We start from the raw sequence: 19,884 nt of genomic DNA, 5'->3' as shown, positions 1-19,884 counted from the left end.
CAGCAATCGGATTTTAGAAAAAATAAATAACAAAGGAACAACAAACATAATTGCAAAAAACCCTTGTTCAAAATTATTGGCACGATTTATTTAATAATCAATTGTATAGCCTTTGGCCTTGATTACCTTCCTCAGTCGCTTTTCATAGTTTACAACCAAGTTGTTGCACTCTTCAGTAGTAATTTTAGCCCACTCTTCCTGACAATAATCCTCCAATTGAATAAGATTCTTAGGCTTCCTTTGCATTACCCTCAATTTTAATGTTCTCCATAAATTTTCAATTGAATTAAGGTCTGGGCTTTGTGATGGCCACTCCAAAACATTAATATGATTGTCCTCAAGCCATTTCTTAGTCAGTTTAGCCGAATGCTTTGGGTCATTATCTTGCATGAACCACCAACGACGACCAAGTGAGAGCTCTTTAGCAGAGTCTTTCAGGTTTTCATCCAATATTTTAACATAATCTTCCTTTTTTATGCTACCTGTGACCTTAACAAGTCGCCCTGGTTCAGAGGCAGCAAAGGATCCCCAAAACATCAAACTGCCTCCACCGTGCTTCACTGTGGGTATGGTGTTCTTAGGCAGGAAAGCTTCGCCAGATTTTCTGTAAATATAAGACACTTTATTATGGCCAAATAACTCTATTTTCGTTTCGTCAGTCCATAGAACACGTTTCCAGAATGCAACATCTTTATCAATATGACGTTTTGCAAAGGCTAGCCTTGCTTTCAGGTGCATAGGCTTCAATAAGGGAGTCTTTCTCGGACGACATGCTTTTAAACCAGCTCTCTTCAAAACTCTACCAACTGTATGTCGAGATACATTCACTCCAGAGGTGCTCTGTTCATCAACAATCTCCCCAACAGAGATCCTTGGGTTTTGTTTTACTTGTCGAACAATTTTCCGTTCATCTCTTGGGGAAAGAATCCTTTTTCTCCCTCTACCCTCTAAACTCATAACGTGGCCTCGCGATTTGAACTTGTTTATTATGGCTCTAACAGTGGATTTGGGAAGGTTTAGCTCCTTTGAAATCTTATCATAGCCCTCCCCATTGGTATGGCATGCTACAACAAGCTTCCTGACGTCTTCGCTGTGTTCCTTAGTTTTAACCATGGCGATTGAAAATTATAATTTAGTCACTTATAATAGTTTAAATAAATCGCTATCTAAAAATTATCTGAAAAAAATTATTCACTGAATTAGCGTTAATCAAGCATAATATGGCTATAAAAAAGTTAAGAAAGCACGTAAACCGGAAATTGATTGATATTATACTGATACTAAAAGAAAAACAAAGCCGTGCCAATAATTTTGAACAAGGGTTTTTTGCAATTATGTTTGTTGTTCCTTTGTTATTTATTTTTTCTAAAATCCGATTGCTGCATCGGAAAGGCCAGTTAAAAATACATAATATACTTTGTTATTTTCTTTAATTTAATCCCTTTTTTAGAATTTATTAGACAAAATTAAACTTTTATTTTACCGAGCCAATAAATATGATCATCACTGTATGCATATATAAATATATGTCTCTTTGATATATATATATATATATATATATATATATATATATATATATATATATATATGTATGAATGTATATATATATATATATATATATATATATTGAGTAAGATGATTGATAATTTATAATTAAAATTAAAAATCGGTTTCATAAGGAAGAACAAACAAAATCAATAAATTGTACGATCGTTTTAGAAACGATAGTTTTATTGAGATATTGATAAATTTTGGACGATAATTTTATCATATAGTTTTTTTGGAAACAAAGTCTCCTCATCAGCAAAAAATATTGGGTGTTTTTTTTAATGACACTAAAAATAAACCTAGCATTTTTTAAGTAAGGCAGATGTATCTTTTAATGGTTCGCCTTCTAAAAGTCATGGCAAATCAAACGAGGTATAGGTTGTTCAAACAGTTACATTAAATTTAGCTTAAATTTGCAGATTTTGAAAAATTACAAGTGTGGACTTTCTTTTTGCCGGCACTATATATCTATAATATAAAACTGAAAGTGTGTGTGTGTGTGTGTGTGTGTGTGTGTGTATGTGGTCACGAATGGTTGACTATTTTAAAAAACTGATTACATATATTGATAGAAGATGTATCGAGGATCAGGAATGGGTATGTTTGATCTGGCAGAACAGTGGTTCATAAAAATTGTGGGGTCTGCGTTCGCGCCTGGCCCCCAAAGTATGGAAATAATAAATTTAAAAATAAAAAAAAACGTTTACAAGCGTTTTTGACAAAGATGTACATAAGATTATTTGACAGTGAGAACAGGTATAGTATAGTACGTTATCGGGTTTATCTACTTATTTTTAACTTTCATGATATTTTGCTTTGGTTTTGATCCCCCCAAATTCGAAGCTATCTCTTTACAAACCTTCCTTTTCATAGCCTATCATACTTTCATAAATCAGAGTTCATTTTCTGTAGGCTGTTTTTGAACCCAATCAACGACGGGTACTTTTGCTAGTATATATATATATATATATATATATATATATATATATATATATATATATATTAATGGACGATTAGTAGCCACAAGTGCAGCAGCATCTGCGAATAGTAAGTCATCAATTATTCTGGCTCGAGTAAGAGTTTTGGCTTTAAACTTCTCATGAACTAAAACGCCACTAATTGTCTTATATTGAATTTTCACGACATCCTCAGTTCCAGCAAATGCATTTTTTCAGCATTACCGAAAAGTAAAGGTAAACGGTACATCCCTATTTAGTGCCGTTAGTGACGCCGAACTGAAAGAACATTTGCCTTTATTCTCTCGTGGAATGGTACTATCACTTGCAACATATTTTCGGGTATACCTAGCTTTTGCACCACTTTCCACAGGGCAACCCGGTTTACAATGTGTAATGCCTTAGTGAGGTCCACAAACACTATATGCATCTGATTCTTTTCACAAATATTCTCTGCAACCATATTTCAAGGAGAACATCGTGTCTATGTTGCTGTGACTCGTCATATACAGGCTTTATGATCCAAACAGTATTAAAATGTTCCTTCCACCTTTTCAAGATTTTAACATTGTCTGTCAAGAGGTCTTTGGACAAAACACTTTCTTCATGCTTTCGTTGAATGCTTTTCAGTCGTTTCTATCAAAGGCTTCCTGGAGATAAGTAGCCTGTGCAGACCACCAAGCTTTGGACTTTGCACGATGTGTATACTTTTTTCCCTGGTGAGTTTTTATCTTCAATCCAAGCTTTGAAGGAACTATGCATTTCAGCCTATATTCTTCATTGTTCTCATCACCAATTTTGGTGTTTGTGATTAGGCAACCCAAGCACCTCAGGAGATGTTGAGTGAGTAGCTTCACGCAAAGATTTCCAGGATGATTCAATGCCATTATTTTTCTTTCCACAGATTCCAGCATTTCATCAAGCTGTTTCACAAGAAGAGCTCGCTGACCATAGGATTTCAACGGTAAGATGTCTATATGATTTGACACTGAAGATCTAGACGAAATAATGTTTTACTACGAAGTTGAGCATGATCTGAAATGTAGCATGTGGTGTGAAAAGACGGCGTCAGTCTGGAGTCGTTTTGATCCCATCATTTTGTCATCACATACTCGATCATGTGCCAGTCTTTAAAGTGTGAGTGCATCCATGTGGTCTTATAGCAATTTTTTCGTAATACTAAAATCAAACAATTTGCAGACGGAAGCAATCTGAGTTCATGTGAGTTCATATACCCAATATCATGATGACCCAACCGCCCTTCCCAGGTTTGGAAATTACTTCCAACCCAGGTATTAAAATCACCTATATGGATGATTTTACCCTTGTGACGAACCCCAGAAATAACATTCCGAAGTTGGTTATAGAAATTATCCTTTTCTTGCACCGGCCTAACCAAAGTTGATGCATAACAGCTAACAAGAACTGTCGGAGTGTCGTGCTCTAGAGTCAGAGTCATAATGCAGTTATGTTGCAGTCTGCGGAAGAGAAAAGAGACGTTGGGAAAAGTTGATTCTATAGCAAACCATAATGCAGTTAGATAAGCCCTGCGGAAGAGAAAGGAGACGTTGGGAAAACCTGATTCTATAGCAAATCTAAGAACCGAATGCCGTGCCTCAGCTTCACTCTTCCCACTCCAATAGAAATCATATTCTCCTGTAACTCCTGTCAGCTGTGATAAACCTGCAAGTCGAGTTTCACTTCGTGCGACTAGATCAATGCTATATATTTTCAACTCCAGATAAACAAGGGCTGTTTTGCAAGAGGCATTATTCTAAAGCATACACACATTCTAAGATTCAAAGAAAAGTTTATTGTATTTGAAATTATTTTGACTGCGTGATTGGATACCCAGACACCTGAAACTGGCTTCTAAGGTTTATGTTAACATGCAAGCTTTATGGTTCTTTTTCCTGCCCATTCCCCAACTAAAAAGAAAGCAGTGCTAATCATAAATAAGACTGCTTTGTCACCGATGGAGAATGCGAACCGCACAATTGTTCACAGATGTTGTGCGAGAATGTCCATCACCCATCAGCTTCCGTTGCCTTCTTTTACATGTTATACTTATCACATAAGTTATTGAAACACATTTTGTTGATAAAAACCCACACAAACTTTGATTACAGTGGTGAAGGCTTGTGTAGCACCATCCACACTTTTGGAACTGCTGATAACACACTATCGGTGCAAAAGTTTGCCACAGACAGTATGAATGACATACCGCAGGTTTTCATAGTTTTCTCCTTGGTGCCTGCCTTAATAAAGACTGAGGGTGCATCACTTCACTCCTAATGGCTTAACCGCGCTCTCAGACACCAACCTGAGTATTTCCATATCCCAGCGTTATATATATAGAAAGAGACTAACAGGTGCTACACCTTGACCAAACGTGACCTGGAACTGTGCAAAGTAGTGGCGTTCATCTCTCTGAAGTATTATACATATCCGCATATACCATATACATATATATATATGTGTGTGTGTGTGTATATATGTGTGTGTATATATATGTGTGTGTGTGTATATATACATGTGTGTGTGTATATATATGTGTGTGTGTGTGTATATATATATATATATATATATATATATATATATATGCTAGAGACGCTAGTTTAATTAGTTATAATGAAAGTATTTTCGTTAGTTAAATTATGTCTGAACTCCCACGTGTGTTATGCAACCAGAAATAATGAAACTGCCAAACAAAGGCTAAATATGAAAAGAGGTAAATGAGAGGGAGCAGGCTTGCAGTGACTTAGTTTACAATACATTGTAGTCTACATTGCACTGTGGAGAACCTACTGTTGATTTTATTAAATTATTTTTATATATAATGACTTGAATTAATGTTTAAAATGCAAAAGTCAGGTATCATACTTCAATTATTCTCTAAACAGAAATATTCATTTTGAACGCGCCCATGTCATATCAAAGAACCGTTTGTTGATTTAATATACTGAGCGTTTATCCTTGTGTGGTAATAAAACCTTTCAAATGCACTTGCGATGTTAGGCCGTGTAAGGTGTCAAATTTGGTCAAAATCGCCGGTTCTTTTATTGATTCGATTATTTCGATTATCAATTATCGATACTTAGTAAAGACATTCCGATACAAAACCTATATAAGAACACTGCCAGGCGCATAACGTATCTTTGTGTGAAATTTCATAAAATCGGCTCAGTCGTTTTCGAGTCCATAGGAAACGAATCCACTGACACACGGACAAAGTTTCTTATATATATATATATATATATATATATATATATATATATATGTATATATATTTCATTATTATTATTATTATTATTATTATTATTATTATTATTATTATTATTATTATTATTATTTACTAAATACCTACGGAAACTAGTGTTTCATCCTTTCGGGAATCATCAGTGTAGGGTGTTACGATTAATGCCAGTCGAGAGACTCGAACCCCGGCAACAGAAGACATGTCTGGCTTCATTATCAAGGACCCGAACCACTAGGCTACCGTCAACCGCGAGCGATACAGTTGAATTTAAACATTTATTCTTATTAAATGCTTTTAACGTCAGTCAGAGTGATCTAATCATTATATGACGATCTACCCAATTGGTATTACCAGAGAAAAATGCTTTCCAAAAAGACATTACCTTAAAAAAAAAAATTATCTAAAAATATCTGACGAAAGCTGAAGAAGGCATGAAACGCGTCATAAAAATATTTTAAAATATTAAAAAATGATAAAAGTCTGAAAAACCTACAATTGTTGATGGCTACACTCTGTTAAGTATATATATATATATATATATATATATATATATATATATATATATATATATATATATATATATATATATATATATATAATAGTATTGCTTATTGCATAATTTCTCTGAAGAAAGGATAAAACTTATCAATATTCATCAATTTCTCTTCGAGAGTTATTGTTAATATTATTGTGAAATTTGTTAACATTCTATTTGTTCGACCATGCATGAGCTTATATAAATATGTCTTGCATTAGTAAAGTACAAACTTATTTCCAAAGTTAATGTAATTGCTTTTCTCTCTGCCATAATATGTACATTTTATTTTGAATGTATAGCCTCTTCATTTCTAAAATATATCACATGTAACCAGAGTCCTCTTTATAGGGGAGTCAATATATATATATATATGGCGACACCTGACTTTGTTGAGACATTAAATTTGGCCATTTATTTAGTGCTTGGGACAATATTAAAGATTTAATTTTTATGCAAGACTGAGCTCCTCCACACTTTACTAGCTATTGTTGTTCGTGAATGACTGAATTCCCAATTCTCAGGAAGATGGATGGGTCGTCGTGGTTCGCGCGAATGGCCGGCTAGAAGTCCTGACGTACCGTCCTGCAACTTTTCTTCTCTGGAGTTTTCTGAAAGAGCAAATCGACTCAACCAAATTAAGAAATATCGAAGAATTTGAAGGATTAATACGTGCAGTTATGACTACCATTCTAGAGTTTCTTGTGAAATCAGTTGATGCGATTCCTGGTCGACTTGAAAAGCTGGTGATGAATGAAGGCGTCTGTATTGGATTTTAAATAAAAGTTCATGCAGTATACTCTTTCATTTGCTATTCATTAATTGCATAAATTATATTTCAAAAATAAATTGTGTGTATTTTAAAATAGGGCATTACTTTCCCCTCATGCTGTATATGATACGTTATGAGAAATAGTCAGTTTAGTTAGGCACCCATACAAACATCTTAAAAGAAAAATAGATTTAGAGGTCTCAAAATGCATACTACATAGTGGAATTGTTTCCCTAGTAAAAACGGCATGATTCCGCTGGATGAAGGCGGCTATATTGAATAGATATCAGCTCTACTACATAATCAAGTTCCCTGGATTGATTTTTTTCAGTAAAAGTTTTAAGATAAAGCTGTAGTACAGTTTTCTCACAACAAGCAAAAAAAAAAAAAAAAAAAGGGTTGCTGAGGCATTTTCAATTATAAAGTTTCAGTTTTCATGATTCCATGTGATGTTCCTTTGTGTTTTGCAATTGTAGCTGTTTTGGTGTCCAGTTTGTGTGTAGTTTAAGCGTGGTATTAGTCTCCGCATTCAAGGATTTTTCTTAATATTTTTGCAGTTTTCATTAATGAAATTCGATGTATCTTCTCTGCCATCCCTCTGATTCCAATCTCTCCCATTCTTTTTTCAAAGTTTTATTCCTTTACTAGAAAAATGTATTCAGTCAACACTTATTTGTACAGTAATAGAAGCTATGTAAGTAAATATGCAATTTCTTTGTAACCCTTATCCCCGAGGGGCTTCTGGGCCTTGATAAGTGGCGATCCCCATGTAAAAAAAAATTCTGCTATGTCTTTTTAGTTACTATTACTGTTATTATTTAATCACTAGGAATATTCACACAAGCCATCATAAAAAAATGCTCTTTGAGAAAAACTTGTGGTGTTTCATGGAACCTGAGTGACAACAAGTCTCTCCAGATTTTGAGCACTTTCCACCTCTTTCGATAACCTTTGCAAAAGAAATTGCATAATCGCAACAACTGCTTACCGTTGATTTCTCGTGGGTGGTGACTATTGGTCTTCACTGAAAATTGGATGGCAATAAGCTTCTGCAAGGCCCCAGTCCTCTTTGTACTCCTCCAGCGGAAGTCTGGCTAGTGCTTTCTCTCCTCGGTCTTTCAATCCTCCTTGACCCTCATTATTTGTGGTGGTACCTATCTATGGTGACACTCACAAAAAAGATGGGGGGGGGGCATTTTTCAACTATACAATTTCAGTTTTCATGATTCGTGGGATGTTCCTTTGTGTTTTGCAATTGTAGCCGTTTTGGTGTCCAGTTTGTGTGTAGTTTACTCGTGGTATGAAAATAGTGTCCATTGTACTTTAAATATAGAACTGATCCAAATGAGATAAACTACTAAAGAACTAATAAATACTCAGAAAGTAATATTGTGCTACATAGTTCAATATAAACAATAAAGTCACATTGTTAGAGACGATTTTTAATTTACTCCTTCAGTTCAACACCTCTTGGTAAACAATGCTCTTTTTTGCCCGTTTCTCTCGAATGTTCCCTATTTACATAACATTTTGCTGACTTTTTCTTTGGCGAGGAACTTCTGCACATTGAAATTACTCTGAGTCTCTTGCTTACACCATTACAACGATGATCATATATTGTTATAATGATATTTGAAAACGAGGTTATATCAAAGGGAGTCCACTCTCGTATTCTTATCCAAGGTTCCTGAATTAGCATTTTTAGAGCCAAATTTCGCTAATTTGGCCTTTTTAAAATACTAGTTTGGCCTTCAAAAACTGTATTTGTCGTATTTTCAAAGTGTAACGTACGGACTATCAAAGAAACAAAATATTCTATACATATTCGAAAACGAAAATATAATTACTAAAATATAAAACAAAATACAGATTACTCACACTTGAGTGTATCGTGTAGATCTATAATATCACTGAAGACATTGCGAAGGCTGCTGCAATGAAGGTGGGTTCCCTCTAGAAGACTACTCATGCCTGAGAGTATCCTGTACGTCTACAAGGCCACCATTCGCTCATGCATGGAGTACTGTTGCCACATTTGGGCTGGTGCATCCGCTACTAATCTCTCGCTCTTAGACAGGGTTTAAAAATAATTTTCAAATCTAGTAGGTCTTGCACTAGCAACAAAAATAACCCTTGTTCCATCGCTAAAATGTGGCATGCATGTGTTTGTTTTACAAGTATTTTAATTGAATGTGCTCCGACTAACTCAAAGCACTTGTACTCCTTCAACATAAATACCCCTGACTACTCCCGACAAGCAGTCAAATCTCACCCCTACACTGTAAAGAACCTCAAAACGTTTCTTTCTTCAAACTCCTAGACTTTGGGATTCTCTTACGGGTCCCTGCTTTCCTGACTGCACTGATAAGCAGAAGTTCAAATGTAATGGGAAATGACATTTTGCTACTCAACTCCCTACATAGTATTTCTATAAATTTACCCGAATAATAGCGCCTTACATCAGTGGCACTGTGCCTTGTTTGGGGCGAAGAAACAGTAAAAAAATTAAAAAAACAAAAACAAAATTAAACAAAATACATGTTCCCCAAGTATACATATTATACAACCTCTGTCCCATCGACGAAATGTTGCATCCCTCTGCCTGTTCTACAAGTACTTTAACGGTAAATGCTCTGATGAACTGCAAGCACTTGTACCCCTCTTAAAGTAAATACTCCCAACAAACCCGACAAGCAGCTAAATCCCACCCCTTCACAGTAGAGATCACTAGATGTAAGAGAGCCTTCTACTCCAGTAGTTTCTTCCCCAGAACCGCTAGACTTTGGAATTCCCTTCCGGGTCCCTGCTTCTCCAACTGTACTGACATGCAGAAGTTCAAGTGTAACGTAAACAGACATCTTGCTGCCCAACTCCCTACATAGCACCCCTGTAGCTTATGTCCCTGATAGTAGCCCCCTACATCAAAGTGGTGATGTGCCTTGTTTGGAATGAGAATGTAATAATAAAAACAAAATTACACTGAACTAATGTTTAATTTTCTTTTTTTATTATTCTGTTGCTTTTCTTTTTTTGAAGATTCCTTCCGGAACTCCTGAACCAAATCAACAAAACGAGTACGTAAATGAGGATATCTATGGAGACGCTACGGATATACAGGTACGTGTATATATGCGTGTGAACTCCAAATATTTTACGACCACTGAAAATCGTTTTGACCCCCAAAACAAACAAGTCAGAATAGTTAGCTGACACGTTCACATATTTCGTTTGTAGTGACTGAATTGTGAAGAGATACGTACGAACATTAAAAAACAAATGGCTCTAATTTCTACGCACTCTTTTTTTCTGCTTCGTTTTCGTTCGATTTCTACCCCATTTTACAAAAGCCAATAGTTTCAGAGTAATGTGTGAGCTCAACGTATTTTCAACCAATAAAAATCGTTTCAAACCCTAAAATTAAATGAATGCTGGAACTTTTGTAAGAACGATTACATAAAATAAAACATAAACAAGCAAGCATGAAACATGGAGACAATGAGTCTGAAAGCGATTAGGCAATGAATTCTCACCTGATTTCCTATTCAGAATTGCAACAACAAGAAACTAAAAACTGAAATTGGACATATAATATATTGCTGTTGGCAATCATCTGTCTCGGGAGACGATGGTTTAGCAGTAGAGCTACACAGCCTACGCAGGGTGATATTATATTTTTTTGTTGCATTTTCACTCCAAAAAAAAAAAAAAAAAAAAAAAAACGCCCAGTACCACTTTGATACAGGGGACTACTATCTGGGACTTTCAGGGATACTATATAGATAGTTAAGCAGCAAAAAGTCTGTTTACATTACACTTGAACTTCTGCATGTCAGTACAGTCCGGGAAGCAGGAACCCGGCAAGGAATTCCAAATTCTAGCAATCCCAGGGAAGAAACTATTAAAGGATAAAGCGTTTTTACATCTAAGGAATTCTACTGTGTAGGGGTGTAATTTTGCTGCCTGTCGGGTTTGTGGGGGTAGTTACGTTGAGGAAGGACAAGAGCTTGTAGTTCTTCAGAGTACCTACTATTAAAATATTGTAAAACAGACAGAAGGATGCAACATTTCGTCGATAGGACAGTGGTTGAAGCCTAGCTGATAGTGCGGGACCTATTAGGTTGGCAACTTTCTTTTGAACCTTGTCTAGGAGTGAGAGACTAGTAGCAAATCCATCAGCCGAAATGTGACAACAATACTCAATACATGGGCGAATGGTGGGCTTGTAAAGATACAGGATACTCTTAGGCATAAGTAAATTTCTAGCACGGTAAAGAAAGCCCACCATCTTTGCAGCAGCCTTAGCAATGCCCTCAATGTATCTATTCCAACTCATGTCCCCCATGAATGTTAAGCCGAAGAGTTTAAAAGAAGTACTTTCAGGTAATGTATCATTAGCCATGGTTAATAGAGGGTGAGAAGGTTTCTTGTAGTTATTAAAGGAAAGAAGCTTAGTCTTAGCAGCATTGTATGTGACAATCTCTTTTTGTCCCCATTCCACCACAAACTGCAGGCCTTCTTCTAGGGTTTCCACCATTACCTTGGATGTGTGCTCATTCGTTTTATCCTCATGTCTGTTATAGAACATGGTGTCGTCAGCAAATATACCCATCTCAGAGACAATTTCATCATGGAGGTAATTTATGAATATCAGGAATAATAAAGGTCCAAAGATCGCCCCCTTTATATCATATTGTTTTGACGTATGACCGTCGGGGACAACCTGGATTTTTTTCTTATTTAAAAAGGATTTAATTTTATTATATGGAAGGATAGCTGTTGTTTGTGCAGCAGTCCCCCGTCTCCACGAAGTCTGAGGATCCAAGGGAAAAACACAATCGATAAAGCTTGGCTCTAACTACGCCACAAGAGTTGCTGGCAATGACAATATAAAGTCAGACCGCCTTAAGGATTCCATTTCCAGATTTTCTGTCGGGTTTTTTTCACAAGGCAATGGAGGTTTTGTACGAGAGTTACCTTTTCTTAGACGAGCTACCATCCAAAGTTGACGAGCTCCACCTGCCTAAAGTGACTGGTTTTAAGGCGCTAATATCACTTTTCACAGTTAATATAAACAGTTTCACTGGGGTCAGGAGCTAAGCAACAAGGGAAGGCCCAGGCCAGGACTTTGATCTTTTGAGACGCATATAATGAGGACATTTTTTTTTTTTTTAGGGAGAAGGGATTTATTCCCACTATCACCCTCGGTTATAACAACCTTTGAAACAATGTTTATTTAAATAGACATTCGGACAGATTAGTCGCGGGCATCGCTTCCGTGGTCGAGGGGTAGAACTGCCGAGTGTCAACACGACGGTTCTAGGTTCGATCCTTGGCTTGGGAGAGGTGCTAGTCTAGCGGCATTGATGAGTTGTGATACAATGAAACAGGACTGTATGTCGATGACTACAAATACATTTATATATATATATATATATATATATATATATATATATATATATATTATACTTATTGAAATACAAAAAGGCTAGTTTATTTTGGTGTCTTTAACCCCCCCCCCCCGCATTTTTTTTTTGATGAGGAGACTTTGTTTCAATATAAAATTATCGTTCAAGAAATAATATAACTTAATATTAAAATAGCTCAAGGATATCTATACCTATCGAGCTTATTATATATCTACATTACAACGAGTACTGTTTTCCTTCTTTTAATAGTATTAGTACATTTACTAATACATTAAAATAAACTCTGCTCTTTAGACTCTAGGTCTAATTCCCCCAAAATTATATATATATATATATATATATATATATATATATATATATATATATATATATATATATATATATATGTTTATAGGTGTACTATCAGTTTGTTAACTCTGTTTCGATTTTAGTATTCATTCGAATCATTTTGCGATTCAATCACAAATTCGACACAAAATTAGAAGAGGATAAGCAATTAGAACCATTTACTTTTAAGCGTTCATTCAAATCACTTCATGACTCAGTCACCACAAGTTCCATACCAGATTAAAAGCAAATACAAAGGTGTTGCGATACATTCTTAAATACAGTGCTTCAGCACTAAAAAAAGTAATATCTATCATAACTAAGTGTTTATTTGTTTGGTGGTCACCAATATAAACTACTTGACATTTCTTTTTATCTTCTTTTCAGTTTATTTATACACAATGTTTTGCTATTCTTTTCATCCTGGTGGGATTAAATTTCTGACGTGTTTTTCTCATCTTTCTTGTTCATTTTTTAAATTTTGTTTTGAAATAGTGGGCTTGTTTTTTTTCATTTATTAAAAAGTAATCGTCTCTGAAGAGTAGTCTGATAATACTTTCTGTTAAGGATTATGAAACATGCGGAAGATAGAAAGGAACATCATATATATATATATATATTTAATTATTATAGTAAAAAATAAATATATATATATACATATATTTAAATATATATATATATTTAATTATTATAGTAAAAAAATATATATATATTTAAATATATATATATTTATATATATATATATTTATAAAACGTAAGAAGTAATTTGAACTTTTAATTTCTACAAGAGAAAACTGAAACGAATCTTATCATAGTTGCATCCAAATATCTCTATCAAATGTCTATCAGTCCGTCGGTCTGTCACGCTTAAATTTGAAATGGTCTTTTCATTGTTAAACGTGCAAATTTAATGGACGCAACTTTAGAACATCTGACTAGTCGACATTTTATCGTATCACGTCTTAAGTGAGAAATAAACATTAAAGTTTGAAATAATATTTGCCGAGGGCTGTCACGATTAAGATTAAAGCAGTACGTTAGTCTGTCATGCTTAAATTTAATCCAAGTTGACCTTGGTAGAGCCCATATTGAAGAATCTTTGTATATAGCCAAGAACCACACTGACATTTAACGAGATTTGAGGTATAAAAATTGTCTTAGCAAAATGTTATATATATATATGAACCCCCGAAACAGTGTTTCGTGGTAAACAACTGATGATCCCTTAAAAAATAAATTATTACTGGTACTATAGTGAATTCGAGAGAGCAAGTTGATGCAGTGATTGCAGGTGATTTAATGACTTACTGACTAAATAGTTTTCTAACGAATTATAAAAAATATTTTTTTGTATAGTTTTAAAGGTTAAAAACTTCCAAGACTATATATATATATATATATATATATATATATATATATATATATATATATATATATATATATATATATATATATATACATGGAATATGGATTTTTATCATATATATATATATATATATATATATATATATATATAAATATATATGTATATATATATATAAACACATTGCAAATTTTATGGGAAAGCATTTTTATAAAAGAAATCTAATATGCAAAAGGCAAAATTACCGCGGGCGTTTGTGTATGTCCGCGAAAGGCCTTTTGCATCTGGCTTATCACGTCAGTTAAGTTCCGCGAGAAGTTTTTGCATACTTCCCAGATCGTAATATCTCGCATTCGCAAACGTACATTCTTATTTCCTTATTTTTGGATCGAGTTAAACAAAATCCCCACCGTGGCGTCCTCTCGGGTGTTTATTTGGCTTTTCCGTATAAAGCGAAACTGTTCGAAAAAGTGGCAAAGCATTTCTTGGCTTTCGGGTCGGAATATCTGCTGCTTCGCTTAAGTTAATTGGTTCTCGGTCAATGTAGGGGAAACCCTTAATACTAAGACAATTACTATTTTTTTTTGATACTGTCAGAGTGCCCTCTTTTTTGGGGGAGCTTGTTTTCTCCCACATTAAAAACGACCTTGTGTCTAATTTGCTTTCGTGAGGAAGCAAATAAATAAAACGGTAGAAAGAGGGAATCTTACCTGGCTCCCGGCCAGGTTTAAAAGCAACATTCATTTCTGCGTATGGGTGGCGATTCTTATGATTTAATTAAGTTAATTACGAGCTCATTGAATACCCTATGGTTAGCGAGGAAGACTAATTACCCTATGTTTTCGAGTTCAATCTCACCTCTCTCTTTATCTTAAAAATAAAAAAATTATTTCCTCCCTGTGACAATATCCTCCTCCTGGACAAAGGTTAATTACCAACTCATTGAATTCATTATCCTCTTTTTTTCATGCTCTTTTCCTCCTTCGCGGTACGGGTTCTAACCTGCCTACCTACTACCATTTTTTTTTGCTCAACACACACCTCCAAATACACGGGCTATGCCGGGTACCCAGGCTAGTCTATTATATTCTCATTCGTCTGTTTGAATGTATGTATGTATGTATGTTTGTATGTCTGTTTGTATGTCTGCTTAAAACTATCAACGGAAGCGACGGATTTTCACGGACAACAAATATCGAAAAATTGGCTAAGAACATTAATTCCTTCACCCTCAGTTAGGCACTTTTCTACAAGGAGGGGTATCTTTTATTTGCCGATATTTTCGAAGGTCATCTCCTCTTTTTGATTAATTTAAACCTTTACTACTTCGGTTTGATGATGGACGCAACGGTGAAGACGTCACATTTTTTTCATGTTCTTTTCCTCCTTCGCGGTACGGCTTCGAGCTTGCCTGCCTACTACAACTTTTTTCTTTGCTCAACACACACCTCCAAACACACGGGCAACTAGGCTAGTCTTCTATAATATAATTTTCACCTATCTATTTAAATATATGTATGTATGTATGTATGTTTGTATGTCTGCTTAAAACTTTCGACGGAGGTGACAGATTATCGTTTTGTAGTTAGACCCTTCGGACGACAAATATCGAAAAATTGGCCAAAAACATTTATTCCTTCACCTTCAACCGGGCACTTTTCTATAAGGAGGGGTCGCATTTCCGCCGATATTTTCAAAAGTTATCCTCTCTTTCGGTTAACTATTTATTATTATTTGATTAATTATTGACTCAATTTAAACCTTCGCCACTTCCGGTTTGGCGATGGACGCAACGGCAAAGACGACCCCTTTTTTCGCGTCCTTTTCCTCGCATTACACATTCGAGCCTTCCTACCTACTACCACTTTTTGTTTTTGCTCAACACACACTTCCGAACACTCGAGCAACGCCGGGCACTCATGCTAGTAAGAATATAAAAGTTATTTTCATGTTAGTAAAGTTCATAAGTATAAATAGTACATGTGTTTGTATAAAAAAGTTGTGTGGATACTAGTTTCAGGTCAATGTGTTCATAGTGTATTGGCCAGTGGTATAATCATGTTTGACACACCTGCTCCCGTCAGATCACAGAAGTTAAGCAACGATGAGCCTGGCCAGTATCAGATGGGTGACCATTTGGGACTTCCACGTATTGCATGTGCTCTCTGCTTATCTCGGCAATGTTTTCAGTCGTCTTGGTCTTCTCCTTGCCACTGGACTCAAACAGTACCGATTCAGGAGAAGTGTGGTTGCAGATTGCGTAACCCTTGCCTCACAATTACACGTGCAGCTAGTACAGAATACTCTTAGGTGTAAGTAACTTTCTAGCACGATAGAGAGAGCCCACCTTCTTTGCAGCAGTCTTGGCAATGCCCTCAATACATCTATTCCAACTCATGTTTCCCATGAAGGTTGAACAGAGGAGTTTACAATTTCATAATACAATCTCAGCAAATCATTTCTTCTTAAAAAATGCAGAGATATTATAATATTGCGATATAGCTTAGTGGCAGAGCATTCGGCTACAGATCGAATGATCCCCTGTTCAAGCTTGGGTAAACCTCACCATTTTATTTTCATTTTTTCTTATTCAATATAATAATTCAATTTACGATAAAAGATTTAAAATCTCCGCAAATAATTTCTTAGTATATTTTAAATCAAAGCATAAATCAGAAGTGACTTTTCCAAGGCATTCATCGTCAAGTCCAAATATCAGCTGACGTGATATTGTAAACAAACACTAACGGAATTTAATGAACGACATTATTATTATTATTTTTGTATTTAAATTTTTTTTAGCAAATTAGTCCACCGGGCAAATTATTCCTCATAATATATAATAATCGATAGAAGATCGATTCTGTAATAATACATACGCAATCAGAATAAATTAAAATATCATGTTTAAGTGTATTGCACGACTGGGAAATTTCGGCTTGCAAGCTAGTCCCATATAAAGATGAAGATAATTTTTGAGGACTTTGATTGAAATAAAATGATTATTTTTATTAATATCAAGATATAATGATATTGAATCTTATGTTAAGAATCCTTTTTGATTTCCCGACAGAGGGGGTCCTGGATATGACCTTAAACTATATCCGATGGTGAGGTCCCAGCTTGCGGGTTTTGGGGAGTGTGGAGCCACTCCTTAATTGCCAATTCTCCCAGGCCCACTCTGATCCAGAGTGGTTGTACCTGTTAGGGTCACAACTATGGGTTAAATAGAAGCTGACTTGAAAAAAAAAAAAAAAAAAAAAAAAAAATATATATTCCATTAAAACCTTTTTCTTCAAAATCACTGGATTCGGCATCAAATAATCTTTAAAAGGTTGATATGCCGTAAAACAAAAACAACCAACCAACCAACAACCGACAAAGGGATTGGACCTCGTAATTCATTCTCATTTGTCTGTTCGTCTGTTGGTCTGTTCTCACTTTTCTCAATAACCACGCTTTGGTTCTTTTAAACATTTTGAACAAACATTAGTCATGGTGGAAGTAAATTTTTGATATAATGGATTTTCTGATATAATTCTGGTTGCCTCCTTAGAGGTCATTAAAGGGATAAAATTACTCTCAGATCGTTCATCCATTACTTGTTTGCATTTTTCTCATTAACCACACCTTGGATTAAAAAAAAAAAATTCCACAAACATTAGTCACGGTGAAAGTAAATTTTTCACTTGTGGAAGAGTATCTCGTATGCTCGGCTTGTTTCAATGCATTTATGATTTTGCTTGTAGAAAATGTTTATAATTAAAGGTTTAAGGAGTCTTAAGGCGAAACTTAAATTCAAGGAATCTTGCTTAATTGGTGTGTACTAACTATGGATCAAAGTTAATGCAAATCTGAAATATTTTAATTTTAAAATGGGAGTGAATATTATAGAACTTGCATACTTAAATGTATACAGCACATAGAATGTGAGGCTTAAGCTTAAGGGGTCTTAAGATGCAATTGAAATTGAAATAATATTCTTTATTGGTGTCCAATGATTATGGATCAAATTCAATGCAAATCAAAAATATTTGAGTTAAAAAAGGAAATATATTATTTAATTGGAATTCATTATTGAGATGAGTATTATTTATTAATTTTTATTTATTGCGGACTATTATCCTCATCTTTTTCTTAGTTGTTTCACGACGTTTCGGCCAAGTATTCCTCTGGCCTTCTTCAAGTGGTAACCGCAACAGGATAGGAACTCTGAATCTCCTGACTGCATTCACTGCAATTACTGCCTTCAGTAATTTCCTGATTGCATCCACTGCATTCCGTAATTAATTTTGAATGCCAACTACTGAAGGCAGTAATAGCAGTGAATGCAGTCAGGAGATTCAGAGTTCCTATCCTGTTGCGGTTACCACCTGAAGAAGGCCAGAGGAATACTTGGCCGAAACGTCGTTAAACAACAAAGAAAAGATGAGAATAATAGACCGCAATAAATAAGAATTAATAAAAAAGGGAACATTTTGCCTAAATCGAGAAATGAACGTATACAAGGGAAATGGTGAAGGGCGAATTTGTCCCCAATGAAAATAAGTACTCTTTACAAAACATCACACGAACAAGTGTTTCTGAAAGCCAAACAATATTTTTTCCAAATTATTATATAATAACAGTAAAACGTTGCTCTAGATATCGGCTTCCCCTCGACTAATTCTGTTTCAACATGATCTAAAAATATTATATTAAAAACAATGTCCATATTTTGTCTGAGGCAACGCTGAAAAAAATACATCAGTTTTGTGGGAGTGTATTGTGTAGTTTTCTTTTACTTTTAGCTGGACCCCCTTCCTCACACAGAAAAACCTTCACCCATAATAACAAAGGGAAATGTGGCAGTGATCTACGACAAAAAAACAAAAACATATATTGTACTTTCAAGAATCTGCGGCGACTAAACGTCAATGTTTGGTCATTCCTCGTAAAACATTCTCAACAAATACCCTTACTCTCTATCTGTACTTAAACCTACGATATATTTCGGCGTATAACACGACCCTTAAAATTAAAAAGAATCATTTCTAAGTTCGACATAAAGACTCCTGGTCGTAATATTTGCATTCTTCAAACTACTGTTCTCATCTTGAATATTATTTGCACAACGTTTCGGTCGATATAACATCCGACCTTCTTCTGGTGCATCTTATCGAACTTTGCAACCTGCTTGCAAGTTTGAATGGAACCCTTCACTACTTCACAGGGGTAGCATGCTCTCGTTCTCTCAGCCATGATCTGGTAGAAGTCTCAAATAATTAAAAATTCTATTCTCGCAGACCCATGGCGTAGTGGTTAAAGTACATGGTAAAATTCAGTTGTAACAAGTTTGTCATGTTTCTGGAAATTGAAGGTTCGATTCTCTGTGGGCGAAATTCAAAATACAATTGCGTATTTTTTTTTTATCTACTACGCCACACGTCCTTGCGATGGACACCTAAAATACAATAGCGAATTGTCTAAGACATGGCTGATGGAACGAGAGCATGTTATCCCTGTGGATTAAATAAAGGGTTCCGTTCAAAATTCCATGCAGATTCCCAGGTTAAAAAGAAAGATTTTTGAGTTCAACAGAAAAATTTTCCAGTTCAGCAGAAAAAATTTCCAGTTCAACAGAAAAATTTTCCAGTTCAACAGAAAAATTTTCCAGTTCAGCAGAAAGATTTTCCAGTTCAGCAGAAAAATTTTTGAG

At 35.1% G+C, this 19,884-nt stretch overlaps 1 protein-coding gene across 2 annotated transcripts in view; it reads left to right on the top strand.

Moving 5' to 3' along the window:
• Positions 1-19,884, top strand: part of LOC145286400 (uncharacterized) — a 55,828-nt gene that overhangs the window by 26,026 nt on the left and 9,918 nt on the right. For both annotated transcript variants that reach the window (XM_080135325.1, XM_080135326.1), the window contains exons 4-5: positions 3,409-3,468; positions 10,107-10,187. In XM_080135325.1, the coding sequence (XP_079991451.1) occupies positions 3,409-3,468; positions 10,107-10,187 (141 nt within the window). The remainder of the gene's footprint in view (positions 1-3,408; positions 3,469-10,106; positions 10,188-19,884) is intronic.

This window comes from Euprymna scolopes, chromosome 10 (genome assembly GCF_053919585.1).
Source record: "Euprymna scolopes isolate OS-2025 chromosome 10, ASM5391958v1, whole genome shotgun sequence".
Classification (NCBI taxonomy): domain Eukaryota; kingdom Metazoa; phylum Mollusca; class Cephalopoda; order Sepiida; family Sepiolidae; genus Euprymna; species Euprymna scolopes.
Note: the sequence above shows the minus strand (reverse complement) of the source record. Positions and strands in the feature narration are given on the sequence as shown.